Here is a 15,770-nt window from a genome sequence, read left to right as displayed (position 1 = left end):
AATGTAGGGCCTGGAAAGGTCTGGGAATGGAGGCAACGTCACAAGACTTCGGTGGTTAATTTCAGGCTGCAGCAGCAGATCCTTCTACAGGATGACTGAAGGACACATCACATTTTGCTGTCGTGGTTTCTCCTTTTCTTTTTGGAATTTAAAGTGGTGATTTTTGTGGGCAATACAAATAAAGTAGTTGTGACTTTGGTTTGAATGTTCCTATCACCGGCTTCCTGTGTTTTTGACAGTGTGTCATAATTCCTGCAGAAAGTCATTACTTTCCTTGAGAAATTGAGCCAGGGTCCTCCAGCCCCTTGCCTTCTCTCCACTCCTTCTCAGTCAGGTGAGAGGCTTGTGTCCCGGGACTCTAATTCTCCAGGCTTTTTGGAAGCTCTGGGTCAGTAGCTGCCCAATCACATCAAGAGCTTACTTAGAGAACAATTAGCTTGGGAGGATTCTTGACATCATAACAAAAAAACTGATCAGCAGAGTTGATGATATGTGCCATTAGTAAAGTGATTTTTACTCCAAAATGCTGCTTTTAGAAACAATATAAATTAACTCATTTATTCCTAGCAATTTTGGGAGACCAAATTTTCTACTATCCCCCCTTTTTTAATAGATGAAGACTGAAGCAATAGGGGCCGCATTATCCAACATCTCACAACCCGTAAGTGAACAGAACTACAGTGCAGAGTCTAGGGAATGTGGTCTAAGAGTCCACACGTCAGAACCTTGCTACACCTGCAAAGTCCAGTACAATATAAAACTTGTCTCAAGTAGTTAAAGAGCAGAAAACCCAAAGAGGAACTAACGATAGCTTGCCTGACTAATACAATGCCTCCAAAGGATCCAAAGAGAAAATCTAAATGGCAAAAAGATTTGGCTTAATTTTTAAAAGGAAAAAGACTGGGGTGATGCCTCAGTTGTGAAAGTGGTACCCCTACAAGCCTGTTGATATGAGCTCAATTCCCAGAACCCGCATAGACAATGTCAAGCATGGGCACATTCATGTATTACCAGTGCTGGAGGCAGAGACAAATGGGTCCTTGGGGCTCACTGACTGGCCAGTCTACTCTCATCAGCGATCTCTCAGCCAATGAGAGACTGCCTCAAAGGTGCATGGCGTTTCGGAGGGTGACACACAGATTGTCCTCTGGTATCTACACATGGGTATACAAGTGCATGCACATGTGCGGGCACACACGAGTATACAAGTGCATGCACATTTGCATCCACACACAAGTATACAAATGCAGGCACATTTGCATCCACACACAAGTATACAAGTGCATGCACATTTGCATCTACACACAGGTATACAAGTGCAGGCACATTTGGATCTACACACAAATATACAACTGTGTGCACATAGGCATCCACACACGAGTATACAAGTGCGTGCCCATTTACATTCACACACAGGTATACAAGTGCATGCACATTACATCCACATGCAGGTATACAAGTGCTTGCACATTTGCATCCACACACAGGTATACAAGTGCGTGCACATTTACATCCACATGCAGGTATACAAGTGCGTGCCCATTTACATCCACATGCAGGTATACAAGTGTGTGCCCATTTACATTCATACACAGGTATACAAGTGCATGCACATTACATCCACATGCAGGTATACAAGTGCGTGCACATTTACGTCCACATACAGGTATACAAGTGTGTGCCCATTTACATTCACACACAGGTATACAAGTGCATGCACATTACATCCACATGCAGGTATACAAGTGCTTGCACATTTGCATCCACACACAGGTATACAAGTGCGTGCACATTTGCATGCACATGTGTATCCACACACGTACACTTACACACACACGAACAGGAGTGCATATGCACACGCATAAATAAAGGAAGGTATATATGTATTTGTAACAGACAGAAGTCTTTCTAGAAGCACTGGCTTCCATTAAGCCACTCCTGCCAAGATGTTTCTCAGTGATTCAGCTAATGATGCTGACAACCAGAGCATGGCTGGGTTAGACAAAATTTCTTCTCTATTCTGCAATGTAATGGATCAGGCGTGCATCACAATAACTGCTTTGCTATCAGCACTTACTTGGGTTAAGTTAATATATTGTGATGCAGGAAGTGTGGTGGAAAATGGTCCCTTAAACAAATTGATTGACAAACATCACTGTCATTATTCTGTTAACAAAAGTGTACTAAAATACATTTGAACTCAAGGTCTCAGAAAAGATGGTTTTTAATGTTTTATTATTTTAATCAACCAATACACCTTATATATTGTGTACAATTTGAAATATGCATACATTGAAAATGACTAAATTAAGCTTACTAATAAGAACTCAGAACAGGCTTTTGCTCTGTTTATTAAATTTATTATTTTAAATTACTGAAGCATATTGGAAATAACAGAAAATCATTTTAGATGCTGTTTCTCAAGTAAAATTTGTAACTAATCACCAAAACAGGACAACATTTTCTTTCCCCCAAATCCAATGACCACAGGTTTTTCTTTCTTATTACTTGTCCGCCTTTCTCTTTCTTAACACTTATGCGTGGTTTCTGTCCACTTAGGCAATTCTTATGCAAGAAGCTAAACGCAATTAAATGTGCAGGATGAAAAGATGGCCCAGGCACTGCTGGTACCCCCAGGACCTGAGAGCTTCCGCCTTTTCACGCGAGAATCTCTTGCTGCTATCGAAAAGCGTGCTGCAGAAGAGAAAGCCAAGAAGCCCAAGAAAGAGCAAGACATTGACGAGGAGAACAAACCAAAGCCGAACAGTGACTTGGAAGCTGGGAAGAACCTTCCATTTATCTATGGAGACATTCCTCCAGAGATGGTGTCAGAGCCTCTGGAGGACCTGGACCCCTACTACATCAGTAAGAAAGTGAGTGCTGATTTTACTTGGCCAATACATTCCCAATTAGATGTGCAAAGCAGGGCTTATGTGTGTTAGAGAATTGTCATTTTCTTCTGTGAAGGATTCTATAGCACTCTTTCCTGTCAGACATCTTGAAGCACAGTAAAGCAAACACAGAAGATCCATAAGAGGTTAAATCCCTGCTACAGAGGAATAAGCATAAACAATTTCTACCTTTTCACAGTATCAAGATGAATGGGGAAACTTAAAGTTGACAGCGAAGATAAGTATCTGCTATTGCTAACCCATTTAACTGCTTGATAGACAGCAAAATTGTAGTTATGAGGGCGAAAGGGGGTGGATGTTCTACTTATTTTTTAGTTCATTCTTGGCTTGATGTTTCTTACAATCATCTGTGTTCTGGAAGACAGTGATCTACCTATCTCTCCCTGGAGACAGATAATTTATGCAGATGCATGTTTACCTAAACATACATTTGTAGTCTTTATCCTCTAACCTGGCATATGATTAGGAACTTCTACAGGCTTCATTGAAGTTGTCCTAAGGCTAAATTCTAGAACCACCTAAAAATATTTAAAACATTGCCACAAAGAAAGCACTATTAAGAATAGAGGTGAAAATAATAATGACGATAATAAAAATAGCAACAATCGCAATAATAATCCTCACATAATTTAAAGGAACAATGTCTATGCTTACCTGATGTTCAAAATAGCTACGTAGTTCTGCCAGAATTAGACAGTTTCTATAGTTAAACCAACTTCGTGAAACTTGTAGAGAATCTAAATAAAGGACAGTGTTTAAATTCCTAAATGGATATTTTGTCTCTTTTTAATCACGATTTATAGCTTGCCTTCACAACAATAAAACAGTTCTTTGTAAAGATTACCATCATTTTGAGTTGATGATTTGCGAATTAAGAAAGAAACAGAACATTTTTACTTGTCAAAATAGAACTTTTTAAAGGCAATGGGTGAAGATGTTGCATCCTTTAAGTAGTACACAATATGAAGTTGTTCATCCTGGGGATGGAGAGACGACTCAGTGGTTAAGAACACTTGCTGCTCTTACGGAGTACTGGAAATGGTTCACAGCACCCACGTTGGGTGGCTCATGACTGTCAGCAATGACATCTCCAGAACAGCTGACCCTCTCTCTGGTCCCTGGGAGCATGCTCACACAGACGTATACACATAAACAAACACATACGCATCAATAAAAATAAAATAAATACTTTAAAAAGTTATTTCCTTTTGAAAGGAAGGCATTAAATATACATTCTTAGGCTTCTAAAATAAATTATTTCAGTGCTTACTGTAGAGATGATCAAGAAATATTTGAGATTCAGAAACTCTGTTGTTATACAGTATGAATAACAATAAGCAACTCCTCTCAGAAATTTGGAAAATGACATTTGAAGAATCCTGACGTAAAATATGCATTGGCAGCCATATCTGCTGTCATATACTTGGGAGACAGAGCCAGAAGGGAGTGTGAGCTCAGGGCCAGCCTGAACGGTAGCCTTGCTATAAACCTCAAAGTATATGTCTTTTAAAGTTATTGTAAGGACACAGAGTATGTTTTCCTTTGATAAGATAAAGGTATTATTACCTTTTTATGGAGTCAAGCAGTTTGATTACGCTTATGGTGGGGTGGGGAGTAGAAAACTAGAGATGTTACCTCATGGAGGGCTAGGTTTTCTTACATTGAAAGAATTTCCTTCCCAAAGACAACATCACCTCTTTGTGAAAGGACTACCCTAGGCTACCTAAGAGATGATAATAAATACCGTCCCCCACCAATTAGATGAAGTGAGCTGTTTGGACTCCATGTTCAACAAGGACTCTTCTGTCCATAATTTGTTTTCTCAAAGATTTCCTGTGGGTCAAGCATCACCACAGTTCTTTTCCACATGAGAAAATAACATCCACATTTTAGTGCGACTTGATTGGCATCTGAGGTTGCAGGCCAGGCATCCAAGCTTGGTTCATGTGAATCTGGCACTAGAAAACAGACCTGTTCTCTGTGCAATGGAAGGGACAGGCACTTCTCACTCCAAGTTGGAAACCAGACTTGGGCCATGATTCACTGGCAGTGACTCTGAACCATTGGGAGGGCTCTGGACAGCCCCTTTACTACTGCCTGCCCTGACTTTATTTATGAAATATCTCTGAGGGTGAGGATTCGTTAAGCAGTTACTTTCAGGAAAGTGACGTGTGATTCTTAGGAGCCAAAGGGAGGAGCTAATACATGACTTGAAAGTTTTACCACAGCATGAAGCCAAGCTACTATATGACAATGTATGTAAAAGGCGGCGTGGAGCTGTGGAGCTTCAGGTAACGATTTGCTGTCACTAATTAGTGATGTATCTTAGGGACTAATATAACTAGATGAGTAATGCCACCATGTATCTTAATGGCATTTAAGTTGGCCAGGTTAACGGCTTAAAAATAGAGGCATGATAATAATAGCTAACATTTGTTGGGCTCACCCTATGTGAGGAGCCACTTGGATACTCCAATTCATCTCATACCAGTGAGCCAGGGAGGCAGTTACTATTGTTAGCTTCAGTCTACAGATGGGAAAGCAAAGCCAAGGGCAGCTCCTTAACTGACCAGGCAGGCTTACTCTCCATCAGTGGCAGACCAAGGCTTTGAGCCTGGTCTGCCCAGCTTCAGAGCTCTTGACCGCTGATCAAACTCTCTGCAGGGGCAGTGAATGTCAAGTAGGATTCTTCAAGATTGGTTGCAACATCATTTTTTTTTTTATTCAGGGCTTGATGGCGCCCTGCTGCCTTGAGGTGTACTGCAGCTTCTTTCAGAATGCCAAGAATTTCAGTGAGCTTAGGAGCATTCACCCAGCAGAAAAGAAGGAAGCCGCGTTCCAGAGTAGCAAATAACCATTGCAACAAACAGGCCACAGGGTTTGCAACGATGTTGGTGTAGTAAGGAGCTGCGGGCAGGCCTGCTTTTCCCCTCTCCTGGCTCCTGCACGGCTAGCTTAGTCCCAGAAATAACAACACACAAATTGTATTCATTTAAGCACTGCCTGGCCCATTATCTCTAGAGAGTTAGTTACTGACTAACTCTCATATCTTGATATTAACCCATTTCTAATAATCTGTAGCACCACGAGGTGGTGGCTTACCGGAAAAGATTTAGCATGTCTGACCTGGTGGCTGGCTCCATGGCTTCTGCCTCATAGCCCTCTTCCCAGCATTCTGTTCTGTTTACTCCACCTACCTAATTTTCTGTCCTATCAAAGGGCTAAGACAGTCTCTTTATTGACCAATGAAAATAACACAATAGACAGATAACCCTCCTCCATCATGTTGGCGCTATGCGTCAAACCTTTTCAAGGTGCCTCACTGCTTAGCATTACTTAGGTACCTGACTTTAGGGCTGGTGTTCTTTCGCCACCACCCAGCCACCTGTTGTGTCCTCGTGTAATTTTTGGTGTAGGTACATCATTCCACCGCATGAGCAAGCTCCACATTTCAAACATCTCCATGGAACTCGGTCACTATGTAGAGCGACAGAATTTTACTCCTTGTTTCTCAGCACTCTGGGTGTGTGTTCTTCAGTTCAGTTCTGTCCTGTACCTGAGCTGTAAATTCGGGGCGGACGTACCGCACTCAGCAGCCCAGGATTCACTAGCACGCACAGGCTCACCTCGCCGGCCAAGACGAAGGTTTCATGCTTTAAAGGACTGTTCAGTCCTGCCTCCTCGATTTTTAGAGATATTTCAAAATAAAACTCCCTTCTAATGTTGCAAGTAGAGATTGCTTTTTTTTTTTTCCTCAGGGAAATTGTTTCAGAGCGCGGGAGTTAATGCACTTCAAAATTATTGGGAACTTTTACACACCGTGGCTGATGTTCATGCCTAAATGGCTCTTGATTGCTTGACTGCTAATGCCGGACGATCCACCATTGCTCCTGAAGTTCAAGGGCAGGCTTAGCAAGGTTCAGGATCACTTGCAGATTCTCCGGATGCTAGGAAGGGATAGTTTTCTTGCCCTCCTCTTAGAATTGAGAGAGCACAGTTCATTGAAAGTGGTTAGTCTAGTAAGGGTCGGCTCCATGGTCGCAAACACAGGAGGGAGGCGAGAGGATGGCTTGCTGTCCCTGCCCTCTCTGCTCACAGTATAAACACTCCCGCCTGCCTCTTCAAACAGAGCGTATTGCTAGTCACTGTGTATGGATGGATGTGGCCCTAGTTAAAGGGAGCAAACATGTTATTAAGTACATACAACAGATGTCGTGAAGGTGAACGGCACCTTCAAGGTAAACCCATATTTAATTAGCACAAGTGTTTATTTGCAAACGGCACTATTAAATACTGTGGGAGAAAGGCAACCATAGGCTGCAGGCTTTTTGTGCTCGGTCGCTTATGAAAACATCTAACCAGGTTCTCCCAGGAAGGAGCCCAACGCGGAAATTGCTACTTGATGGTAATTACAAGCAACGTATGAAGAGTGCAAAGTAATATACGAAGACCTATTGGCAAGAGAAATGGCTAGGGAATTATTAAAAGGCGGAGCCATTTACTTAGGAACGTGAGAGCTGGGAGGTGATCTGGATTTTGAGAATGGAAAAAAGAATTGAATGGTACGACTGTCTGCGTGTTAGAATTACCTGAGGAGAATGTTTAAAATACCTCAACGTCTGCCCGTCTCCAAAATTTAATTATTGACAATTATTCGAGCAAGGAGGTGCTTTCTAAACTCCTTTTTGAACAGAGGGGGCTGCTGGACGGGCTTACCTGGACAGGGGCAGACTCTCCGCAGGTGGAGCCTTTGTCCTTGATTCTGTGAGCATGCTCACCAGAGCCACAGCTCGGCGAGACTGACAGGCTCTGAGTGGGGCTGACAAGTGGATTCAGTGGCTGTAGCAGTGATGACTCTAGTGGTAAAAAATAAAGGATGAGCCATCCTGGGGGCTTGACAGGTAGTCATGGGTCTGCATAGCTTAGATGCTAAGGTGATTGCATGCTCCAGATCATAGACTTGAACTACGGCGTGGCCTTTGCGGTTATGTATTTAACATGAATTCTCAGTGCAGCTGTCTTTTTCTCAGCCTAAGCTGCGAAGCGGGGTCCTTCTCTGTCCACAAAATCAGGTTCTGTGACTTATCGAAATGTCTTCGATTTTTTGGATGTCTTCAATCCAAAAAAGATGTCACAGAGATGAAGGAAGGCCACTGCAAAATTAGGGTTAGCACTTTGACGTGACTGAACTATTAGAAAATATTATTTTAACAGTTATGCACACGAAATAATCTGAGACGTTACGGAAGCTGGAGACAGATGGCGAAGCCTCAAATAGAAATGAACTCGGTAAGGCTGTATAATTTGATTTTTGCAAAAAATGCGAAGGGCTATCAGTTTGTATCAACAAGTTTGGAGGCTTAGAGACAGACCACGTACTGGCCAAATGCACCTTTACTGTGGCTATAAACATGTAGAGGAGAAACACGTAGCCTGTATCTAGAAAACAGGGTATTTGTTAAGTTCCAACTCATCTAAACGAACACATTTGAACAAACAAATCAGGTAAAAGTTCTTGGTGCACGTTGTAAATGCTTCAAATAAGCCTACGTCCCTTGTATTTTCTTTTTCAGACTTTTGTGGTGTTGAATAAAGGGAAGGCGATCTTTCGATTCAGTGCCACCTCCGCCTTGTACATTTTAACTCCGCTGAACCCCGTTAGGAAAATCGCTATTAAGATTTTGGTTCACTCATATCCTTTCCACGCGAATTGCCCGGATGCTGTTTCCAGCGGTTGATTTCCAATGAAATGCCTTTTCTCGTCATTTAATATTTATAAAATTTATTTTGCAGAGAAGAGTAACATTGTTAGTTTAAGGGATTGGTTTCCATTGGCCATCTGTTATTTATATAACAAGTTTATCATAAAATTATTATCATGGCTCTAGAATCAAATAGGAAGTCATGCTAGCAAGTGTGTCACTGGATCATATTGTGTGACAGAAAGCAAATCCTTTGCTCTTTGCTTCAACTAAATCATTTATTATTGCTAAAGAGGTTTAGCCTATTACAGTTATTATAGTGTATATACTAGATAGTATTTGTAGTTATTGTCACTATCCATATTGACAAATTCTCCAAAATTCATGCCTTAATTGCTTGTCTATTCTCAGCAAATTTATGTCCATTTCCCCTCCCCTTCCTTCCTTCCTTCCTTTCCTCCCTTCCCTCACATCCACCATTCCTTTTTTGCTTCTTTCATTCCTCCTTTCTTCTTTTTCTTCATTCTGTAAATATTCAAGCAGCTACGATATAGCTGCGTACTTGGATAACGATATGTCAAAAAGTCATCAACCTTCACACTCCTTTTGGACCTGGCTTGTGACTCAGTAGTAAATACTCGCTCAGCATGTTAAAGGTGCTGGGATGGATTCCCAGGATAACACACACATGTGCAAATTATAATAGTAAAAAAAAATACCTGTGATGGGAAGACTAGGCATAGATTACAAAAAATTCTAAAGTAATGACAAAATGGGTTTAAAATGGTGCTTAGCAGTGGGCATTTTCCATAGACAAATTTGAAACAGGCATATATACAGCAAAATACATTATCCTATGGACACAACAAATAGGAGATACCTGTTGGAGTACATATGGATTCTCCATTCTGAAGTTTGACGTCAGAAAGTGTTTATCTTTTAAAATAAAATTATTTGTCTCATGAACTTCCTTGTAGTGAAGTCTGTATTGACATAGTAAGAACATTGTTCCTAGCAGAGTAGCCAATGACTGCACGTGGCTAGCACAGAGCCACACCCCCTTTATCTGCTGTACATGATAGAGAAATAGATGTCAGCGCTGTCATCACGGCGAGCCTGCAGCATCATCTGCTTATCGGGGAATTCCTAACCTGTGCAAACGTTTTAGAAAAAAATACCAGACCGTATGAAAAGATTTGACCTTTCTCATTAACCTTTGTCTTAACCCAGCTAAGTAAGATTAATTTCACGGCTAGCTTGGGCTTTGGCATCTTTTGTCTTGGGTGGGTTTTATGCGTCTATGGTGAATTGACACTTATTCCTTAACTGCAACCTACTTTATTCAGCATGCTCATCATGTGCACGATTTTGACCAACTGCGTGTTTATGACACTGAGTAATCCTCCGGATTGGACAAAGAATGTAGAGTAAGTACGACCAGCTTCTTGGAATGAAGAAAACGTATTCCGTTTCCCTGGCAATCTCTTGGTGGTAACGGTCTGACTTGGGGCTCCCGCCTTTTGAAGTCAAGGAAAACCCTTCTGTCTTTTGATTCTCAAGTTTTGAGAATGATGTCTAAACAGATGATATCAACTTTTATTATTAGCACTATCAGAGGTTGCGAAGAAATCTTACTGTGCCCTTCTAAGCCACCATTTGTTAGTGATTTATATTTTGACAAAGGATTATTTAGAACATTTTAAAATCCTTTATAGATGGTATTTTCATAGTGGATCCTGTCCATAGGTTGAGGCAGTTCTTTCAACAGAAATACCAGGTACCATTTATGACATACAGCTAACAAAATGGAAACAGCTACAGCTACAAAAGCTACTGTGTAAAACGTGTTCCTATAAGACTAATTGAGGCATTTAGGCACATATAAATTTCATTTAGTTTTGATACTAAGATCTAAGTAAAGGGACTATTTGGATATTAATATTTTTATTTCATTTTTATTTTATTTTTATATGTTTACATTCATTTTATTTTCATTTACGTGTACAAGTGTTTTGTCTGCACATGTGTCTGCATACCATGTGTGTGTTGTGCCTGAAGAGATCAAAAGAGGGTGTTGCATGTCTTGGAACTGGAGTAAAGAACGCAACCTGAGTCTTTTGGAAGACAGTCATCTGTCTAGCCTTCAGTGTCTTTTTAAAGGGAAAGTTAGAGAGGCTATATGCACTATAAACACAGCCAGCACTGTAAGTGTTTTCAGCTGACACGTCTCTGTTGAGTAACTGTGCAACTTTTCTATTCCGCTACATGTAGTAGTTTTTGCAGTGTAGTAAGGAAACAAGCAAAATAGTGGTTGTCACTGAAAAACAATTTTTTTAAAAAAATTTAAGAAGTGAAATCAAACCGAAGCCAATATACATGGACGCCAAGGAAAAGAGGAGACAATAAGATACCTTGGTGCTAAGGTGAGCAGAGAGGGAACTTCATATAGTACACAGACGCCCAAACTAAAATACAAGTCCATACACGTGTGGCCTGGTAAAATGCATCTGTTCTTCATACTCAACTACTTTGTAATTAGCAATTATACGTACTGCTCTTGTAACCACTTGAGCCTGGTAGGGGTGTAGGATGGAGGAAAAATGTACTTGGGAAACTCAATGTGATGATTTCTGCATCTGTTTCTTTGTTTCTCCCTATGAGGGAACATCTCACGACAAGCCGTTCACAACACTGATCCTACTATTTCGCACATAGAAATGATCTGTAGGCTGTAATGCACAATGAACTGCCATAAGAAAATCAAATGTTACTATGACTTAGACGAAATGCACTGAAAAATAAGCTCAAATTGTACTTTTCAAGAACATGGTGTTTAAAAACAAGTATGCGCCACTATTTTCGGGGGAAGCATAAATAACTTCAATTGTCATCACTCAGAGAAATGAGCTAGGATGCACAATGGTAGCCCACAAACTCAAAAGCATTCTCCCTTTGCAAGCTGAGAGTAGAATTCAAAAACTTTGAATACAAAATTAGATTGATGGGTTTAGTGTATCTGTGCTCTAAGGATTTTAGGCAAATACAGATATGAGATCCTAGACAATGAATGCATTTTATGGAATCAAAGATCTGTACATTAAGGAGACACCGAGACAGATGGGGGGCAGTTTCAAAATTCTATACTTGACTCAAGAATAAAAAATAAAATCTATTTCTAGTTTACTATTATAACCATTAATGAGTTTAGCCACTAGAAAACTTGAATACAAATATTTCAATAAAGGTGTGTGAATTCCCATTGTGACAGATGTCAAAGAAGACACCAACCATGTGACTACTGATGGTTAAAATTTGGCTGATAATTTTTACCTGTCCACTAGCAGAACACTGCCCGTAAGGCTGACATTCTACTTCTGAGGATACTCTAAGAGCTCAAGCATAATGATAATCTAAAAAATATGGGAAACTGTTATTCCTTTTATGGAAACCTTTATTAACCCCTTGAGAACCTCATACAGGGTATTTTGATCATATTCACCCCCAACTCTTCCAATAAATTATTGTTCTAAAACACAGGTAGTTGAGCATCAACAATTTTGAAGAATATATTTATGACAAATATGTTATTGTCTCCTTAGTTTAATCCTTCACTCAGTCTAATAAGAATAATTAAATTAAGATTCTTGGGTAAGAACAAAAAGAAACTGAGTTTGGGAAGATTAAAAAATAGGGGTTGCCATGCTCAAAATTATCTGCTTTACTTCCTCTTGACTGTTGTTGACTAGGCCTTGGCCGCTTTTCCTAGGTATACATTCACTGGGATCTATACCTTTGAATCCCTTATAAAGATTCTGGCGAGAGGGTTTTGCTTAGAAGATTTCACATTCCTTCGTGACCCATGGAACTGGCTGGATTTCAGTGTCATCGTCATGGCGTGAGTAATTTATTTTTATCTGATAAATTCAAAAGAATGAAAATACTTATCATAGAAGTCAAGCCAAGATACGTTTGGAATACAGAACTTTCTCACTAGTCAACTCAACCCTATGACATATACACATTGTGATAACATGTGTTAGACTAAATATTAAAAGGTAGATAGGTCTAGCAGATGAGCAACACGTGGATTTATTTTATTGTCCCATAGTCTTTGAGCAATAACGGCAGTGACCTCATATCCTGCCATCGTCTTCATCAAAACCAAGTTACTCATTAACTACAAGTCAATAGAAACTGCTGTGCTGTGACAACTTTTGCAAATAATCATCTTTATGTAAATGAAAACTGCATTGAAATAAAGCAATACTTTTTTCCCCTTAAGGGCAGCTTTCAGCCTTTGGCACCCTGAGCTTCCTATCGATTTTGTTTGTGTATCTCGAGGGGCTCTAGACGCCAACCCAGCAGTAGTTACTTAAAATGAACTTTGCCAAAACTATCTGTAACTCTGATTTAATCCTACAGGTATGTAACAGAATTTGTAAGCCTAGGCAATGTTTCAGCCCTTCGAACTTTCAGAGTCTTGCGAGCTCTGAAAACTATTTCTGTAATCCCAGGTAAGAAGAAACTGGTGTAAGGTGGTAGGCCCTTATATCTCCAACTTTTCTTGTGTGTTATTGTGTTTGTGTGTGAACTCCCCATTGCAGATATGTGACAGAGTTTGTGGACCTGGGCAATGTCTCAGCGTTGAGAACGTTCAGAGTTCTCCGGGCATTGAAAACCATTTCAGTCATTCCAGGTGAGAGCTAGGTTAAACACCGAGGCTGACTTTAAACCTACCCTAATAATATTGGAGTTGCAGACCCACCATTGGCCTTGTTGCTTGTTATTCAGGTCTGCGACATTCGAGAATGCCAAAGAGTGTTTCTGTGTTAGTTCGGTTCCTTGTAATGTTGGCAATTTCAATGTATCCATAAAGTCAGCCTCTGAGTTTAACAGAAAGTTGCATGAGACATTGACATCTCATGGATGAGTGTTGTCGTAACCCCTCTCTTGCATTCGAGATGTATGTCTTCTCTCCTGCATCCTCATAAAGCTTTGCTCTCAATGGCTTTACTAACTGCCTTGTATTTTACCATGTGCTCGAGATCTATTTCAAAAATAGATCATCCTTTAAACAGGAGGAAAGGTTATGGAGCAGCATGTGCGTGGCATGGGATCTTTACAGCCCTGAAATTCCCTTTGCCTTTTAATCAGCGCTTCCGGCAGGCTGGCAGAAAGAACGGGTTGGGAGAAATAGCTTCATAAAACACAGTGGTTGAAAGCAAAAGTAACCACAATTTAGTTTCCTACATGTTTGTGGCAATTACATGATATTGCACAGGCAGAACTTCCTGAAGACTGGTGGACAGTGGTTCAGAACCCTCCGGCAGCATGGTGTTCATATAGAAACTCAGCCCTCCATCTGTTCCCAAGTCATGAGGCCGTCCATAAAGCTTCTATGTCCATGTAGCTGAGCTGCCATTCATGGGCTATGTAGAATGTATGCCTCCGCTAAGAAGAAATATTATCACATATTCCATTCTTCCTCAGCTGACATATAGTTCTCTCTCCAAAGGTTTAAAGACCATCGTGGGGGCCCTGATCCAGTCGGTGAAGAAGCTGTCTGACGTCATGATCCTCACTGTGTTCTGTCTCAGTGTCTTTGCGCTAATCGGTCTGCAGCTGTTCATGGGCAACCTGAGGAATAAATGCTTGCAGTGGCCCCCGAGTGATTCCGCTTTTGAAACCAACACCACTTCCTACTTAAATGGCACAATGGACTCCAATGGGACATTTGTGAATGTAACAGTGAGCACGTTCAACTGGAAGGATTACATCGCAGATGACAGTAAGAAACATTGCCACCGTGTCATACCCTTGTTGTTGAGGGAGTTTTCAACTATAAACAATTCCGAGTCTATGCGCGAAGCCACTTTCTAGGTAGACTTTATTGATGAACCTTTGGAAGTAACACCAAACTCTGATGAATTCTTTGCAAATTTTGTTGCAAATCAATCAACAAAAAAATTGCGTGGGAGTGCACCTGTGTAAAACAGCACATGCAAAGAGGTCAGAGGAATTATGGGAGTCAGTTCTCGCCTTCTACCATGTGTGTTCTGGGGATCAGATTCAGGTCCTCAAGGCCAGAAGCAAACATGTTTACCCCCAGGGTCATCTCATCACACCAGCCCCCAACTCCACTGTGACTTAAAAGTAAATAGAATTTCATATGAAATCAAATTGATTATCCTTTATATTAACAGGCCACTTTTATGTTTTGGATGGACAGACAGACCCTCTGCTGTGTGGAAATGGCTCCGATGCAGGGTAAGAAAGACATAACAATAATAACAACAGTAAAAATTAAGATGTGGAAATTTTATTTTAAAATGGTGGGAGAAGCTGGGTGGTGGTGGCTCACGCCTTTAATCCCAGCACTTGGGAGGCAGAGGCAGGTGGATCTCTGTGAGTTCGAGGCCAGCCTGGTCTACAAGAACTAGTTCCAGGACAGGCTCCAAAACTACATAGAAACCCTGCCTCTAAAAAACAAAAATGAAAACAAACAAGAAAGAGTGGAAGAAATGCCTTATGTGTAAATAATAAGAGTGGCTACCTCTCTAGAAAGTGCAGTCTTTGAACTATAGATGATCATGGTAAGAGTGTTTGTAAAATTCTTAGAAAATAAATAAGCCACACCACTCCAAGGCTAGAAAGAGAGCCAACTAATTAGAAAACACACTTACACAGAAATCTGTAAGTTACTATTTCCTCAGCTGTATGTATAAATCAGTCCAAATTGGAAACAGCCAAGGTGTCTTTGCATATCTAAATAAATACAAAAACTGTTGTAAGCACATATAATTAAATATTGTTAAGTGATAAATTAATGAATCTGAAAATAGTGTTCATAAGTGAGAAAGGAAAAAAAATCAACCTGAAAAAGCTACACACTCCTAAGATTATAATCACACAATGTCTGAAAAGGACAAACCAGCAAAGAGGAACAAAAGATCAGAGTTTAAAGGAACTCTCGCTGGGGAGAGCACTCAATGAAGAGCACAGTATATTTAAGGTGGGAACAGTACTGTCCATGATTTTTATATATATTAATATATAGTAAGTATTTGTCAAGTCGTGCAACATAGAGGAGAAAATAATTGATGCAAACTTTAAAACTCATCGGGAGATCTGGGGATCCCAAGATAAAATTAAATAA

At 40.4% G+C, this 15,770-nt stretch overlaps 1 protein-coding gene across 5 annotated transcripts in view; it reads left to right on the top strand.

Moving 5' to 3' along the window:
• Scn3a (sodium voltage-gated channel alpha subunit 3) overlaps positions 1-15,770 on the top strand; it is a 112,020-nt gene that overhangs the window by 27,220 nt on the left and 69,030 nt on the right. For 3 of the 5 annotated variants that reach the window (XM_087900012.1, XM_087900014.1, XM_087900011.1), the window contains 7 exons: positions 2,560-2,873; positions 8,486-8,604; positions 9,952-10,041; positions 12,381-12,509; positions 13,219-13,310; positions 14,130-14,402; positions 14,818-14,881. In XM_087900012.1, the coding sequence (XP_087756138.1) occupies positions 2,610-2,873; positions 8,486-8,604; positions 9,952-10,041; positions 12,381-12,509; positions 13,219-13,310; positions 14,130-14,402; positions 14,818-14,881 (1,031 nt within the window). In that variant the 5' untranslated portion in view covers positions 2,560-2,609. Of the gene's footprint in view, positions 1-2,559; positions 2,874-8,485; positions 8,605-9,951; positions 10,042-12,380; positions 12,510-13,036; positions 13,129-13,218; positions 13,311-14,129; positions 14,403-14,817; positions 14,882-15,770 lie in introns of all 5 variants that reach the window. The other 2 variants (XM_087900015.1, XM_087900013.1) reach the window with 1 other exon arrangement.

Source organism: Myodes glareolus, chromosome 21 (assembly GCF_982192425.1).
Source record: "Myodes glareolus chromosome 21, mMyoGla1.1, whole genome shotgun sequence".
Lineage (NCBI taxonomy): Eukaryota > Metazoa > Chordata > Mammalia > Rodentia > Cricetidae > Myodes > Myodes glareolus.
Note: the sequence above shows the minus strand (reverse complement) of the source record. Positions and strands in the feature narration are given on the sequence as shown.